The 3,833-nt window shown below is 37.8% G+C and overlaps 1 protein-coding gene across 1 annotated transcript; it reads right to left on the reverse strand.

Moving 5' to 3' along the window:
- Positions 1 to 474: 474 nt before the first annotated feature.
- On the reverse strand, positions 475 to 2,970 carry LOC132161390 (uncharacterized). Its single transcript, XM_059571408.1, has 2 exons — positions 2,636 to 2,970; positions 475 to 1,906 (listed from the first exon to the last, which is right to left on the reverse strand). The coding sequence occupies exons 1-2, from the start codon at positions 2,874 to 2,876 to the stop codon at positions 549 to 551; spliced, it is 1,599 nt and encodes a 532-aa protein (XP_059427391.1). The 5' UTR covers positions 2,877 to 2,970; the 3' UTR covers positions 475 to 548.
- Between the last annotated feature and the right edge of the window lie 863 nt (positions 2,971 to 3,833).

Genomic DNA, 3,833 nt, shown 5'->3' on the forward strand with positions numbered 1-3,833 from the left:
ACTCAAATCAATATTTCATCTGTGCACAATAAAAGCAAATAAATACATAAAAAAAACTTGACACTGAATTCAATGTGGATGATTTATTTTTTTACATTTATAAGACATTATATATTTTACATTATTTATCTTAACTTGATGGTTTTATTCCCACTTTACCGGTTGCATTTGCTCTGAATTAACACTGTGACCATTTAAGTGCAGGTTTTCATTGTTCATTGTGTATTTAACCAGTGTATGTATGAATTTTTATCTCGTCAGCATTTGAAGGTTGTACTGCTACTTTACCTCTTTTATTTGCACTACACTAACACTAGGAACTTTTCAGTAGTTTTTCATTGAACATTCTGCATTTAACTTATTTATTGCCTTTTAATCTCTGTTGTGAGTACTTGATTACACTGTCACTTCACTTTTTTTTTTACTGTGGACTGTACACATTTACTTCAGCTTTACACAAAAATAGAGATACAAAATCATTTATTATTAAAACGTGACAAGGTAATGGAGAATATAGAGTCCACATTTAGTCTGTTTTATGTCGTGGTTTACAGATTCATAACACTGGGGCACATATTAGTCAGGGCACAGCACACAGTCACAACCTTGTCAAGGAACATCATGTCCTCATCATCACATGGGGCGATCATGCTCACCGGTACGGCTTCACTAAGCATGGTGTACTTTCTGCGCACACTTCCTACCACCCTGTTCAAGTGGACCCTGAGGTGAGCTATCTTGCGTGTCTCCTCCGCATCTTTCATAACCAGCTTTTGTTTTTTCACTTCTGCACACATTAGTCTGACATTCTCCCCGATGTCAAACCCACGATCTGCCAACACCAAGTCTCCAGGTAACAGTTTATCAAGAAGGCCACTACTCTCAATAACATACTTGTCACTGACACCATCTCCCCACCCTTTAGAAACGAAAGCAATAGCTCCACGTGGTGTAATGCCAATGAGATACTTTAGCGTGTGCTTTTGTGAAGATCTCTGTGCTATAGCTCTCTGACTTGATGCTCTCTCTGCATTAATTTCAAAGCAGTCCACGATTACTGCAACATGATTGCCAAAAGCTTCTACAAATTGTTGTAACATGCTGCCCTTCAAGCAATATCTCTCTGGCCAGTGCACCAAAGGGCTGAGTTGTGTAAACATTGCACTTATGGTGTCTCTGAATGTGGTGGACACAGTCTGTGGATCTGTGCCAAAGAGGTGTGCAATGTGCTGGATTGGCAGATTCAGCCTCAGGCGCATCAGAGTTAAAAAGAGCATCTGAAAAGGCGAAAGTTTGCATCCTGTCTGCGGTAGGCAAGGAACAAGCTGTGTCAGCACACCCATCAGAACAGCAAAACTTGGCAGCCCAGTGTAGTACTTGACCCTATCTTCATCATCTCCCAAAAAATCCTCAGACATTGTCTTTTGGGAGAGCTCTTCCTTCAGTAGCCTGTTCTCCTCTAATAAGCGGTTAATTTCAGCACGTCTGCAGTTACAGAAACTACATTCCTGCTGTTCTTCAAGTTCATACGTTGATGGCGCTTCATCATTCTGTAAGCTATGTGAAGCTTCATCCGATAGTGAATTTTCATCCGATGGTGGATCTTCATCCGATGGTGGATCTTCATCTGGTGGTGGATTTTCATCCGATGGTGGATCTTCATCTGGTGGTGGGTCTTCATCCGATGGTGCATCATCTTCCAGTGGTACATCCACATCCATCTCCAATTTCACATCTGGTAGAGCTGGTGATGTTGGAGGTGCAGCATTGTTCTGTTTGAGAGCTTTCTGTCTCTTTGACCTACGGGTACACCGCTCAGGATGCGGTGCTTTAACCTCTGTGTGCCCGAGGTGTAATGACGGCACCCAGTCAGGATGACACTCAAGCATTTCATAGGCTGGTTTGCCTGATTAGAAGAAAAAAAATAATTCTTTGATTAGTCACACTAACAACGAAACATTTGAAATAATCATGAATTTTCCACATAATAAAGTGACTCATCATTACAGTTTAAAATAATTAGATTTTTTATTTAATTCATTCTTTCGATAGCGAAGCTGAATTACTCCGGTCTTAATTACTCCAGTGATCCTTTAAAATTCATAAAATATTTTTATTACATGCACAAGCTTTTTTTTCTGTGTAATATTTCTGTGGAAACTGATGCATATTCAAAAGAACAGGCTTTATTTAATAATATTATTACAGTCTTTACGTCACTTTTGATCGATTGATATAAATAATATCTTACTTAATCAGTAAAATCACGTAAAATATTAAGAAGATAACAAGAAATGTTTCTTGAGCACCAAATCAGCATATTACAATGATTTCTGTAAGATCTTGTGACACTGAAGTCTGGAGTAATGGCTGCAGAAAATGTAGCTTTGCCTTCACAATAATACATTGTATACTGAAACAGCAAATGTATTTTAGCCTTAGTAAGCATAATGATTCTCCAAGGACAAAATAAAATCGTGATCTTTTGACCGATAGTACGTTATATTATATGCATTATTTTTGTGTCAGCTAACGTTAGTTGTTCAAAGTTGGCTGTGTAGCTCCTCGCCATGTTTGCATTTCTAGCAGCAACCACGTAACGGTGTGATGTGTCTTGATTATAGTTTAACGTTACCTGAGAGAAAATGCCGTGAACACACAAACATGTGTCGGGAAATGTTGTCGAATGTGATGTCTTCGCGTTTTATGGCTGATACCCAAGCCATGCGACGCCTCTTTGTTAACTCGGCGATCTGATTCCCAAGATGTTGCTTCCAAGCTGGAAAGCTGAAAAATCGCACTCCATTTAAAATGCGTTTTCCATACCGGTCCTGCGAACGGTTATTGCAGTTAATAACACAGCAAGAGTTCACCATTCCTGCGTGTTTTTGTTGTATAATAATAAAAACTCCGATGCCCGCCTACTGTCTCAGCTTCCGTGTTCTAAAAACCCACAATGCCTTGCGTTCTTCTTCTTTTTCTTCTTTTGAAATTTTATGGTGGGTGGCAAACAAACGATAGGTGCATTCACGCCACCTACTGGGCTGGAATGTGGACCATTGAAGGAATAGGGAGAACCAAATCAATTACAATAAAAACAAATCTAAATCCTTTTAACCAGTTAAGCTCAAATGCTATTTTGGAGATTTCCGTCTGCCATTTTCCTACCTAAATTAAAAAGCTTCCCATTCCTACATGCAGAGGTGTAAATACAGAAGTTTGGTATCATTTTAAAGGAAACCCTTTGAAATTACATAAAACACTGTTGAAATTGATAAAAATTATTATATATGCTGTCTGTGTTATAATAAATAGGGGAAAAACAAGGTGCTTTTTTATTTTATTTTTATAAACTGAAGTTTGAAATAGTATAGCTCAGACAATGAAGGGCCTAGCAGCTTCAGACCTATTTTATGTGTTTCCAGCACATGTCAGCTAATAGAGGAAAAAGGAAATTTGTTTCTATCATAATCTATGCAAAAGTTATTCGATTCCAACTGAAGGAAGGAATAATACCCTTTTTGTATACAATTTCTGCCTACACAAATGTGAAATGTTCCGATAAATACATGCAGAGGGGAAACATGCAATATCTGTATATTGTTTTACAGAAAACACTCAGAAGTTACATAAAAAGCTGCTGTTTCTGACAAATAGTATTATTTATGTTGTTTCACATATGATGAACCACCTCAATACAATGTGCTTTTTTGTGTGTGTGTGTTTTCTGAACAGTCTTTGAAAGAGGATAAATCAAACTGCAAACTAGCAAACTGCTTTAAATTATTAAATATATATGGTCTATCACAATCTAAATTAGAATCCACAATCTC

The sequence above is a fragment of the Carassius carassius genome, chromosome 17, assembly GCF_963082965.1.
Source record: "Carassius carassius chromosome 17, fCarCar2.1, whole genome shotgun sequence".
NCBI classification, from domain to species: Eukaryota; Metazoa; Chordata; class Actinopteri; order Cypriniformes; family Cyprinidae; genus Carassius; species Carassius carassius.

Coding starts and splice junctions, on each gene's coding strand:
- LOC132161390 (XM_059571408.1), bottom strand. CDS start 2,876: ATGGTGAACTCTTGCTGTGTTATTAACTGCAATAACCGTTCGCAGGAC. Junction 1,907..2,635: donor TTCACGGCATTTTCTCTCAG/GTAACGTTAAAC, acceptor TCTTCTAATCAG/GCAAACCAGCCTATGAAATG.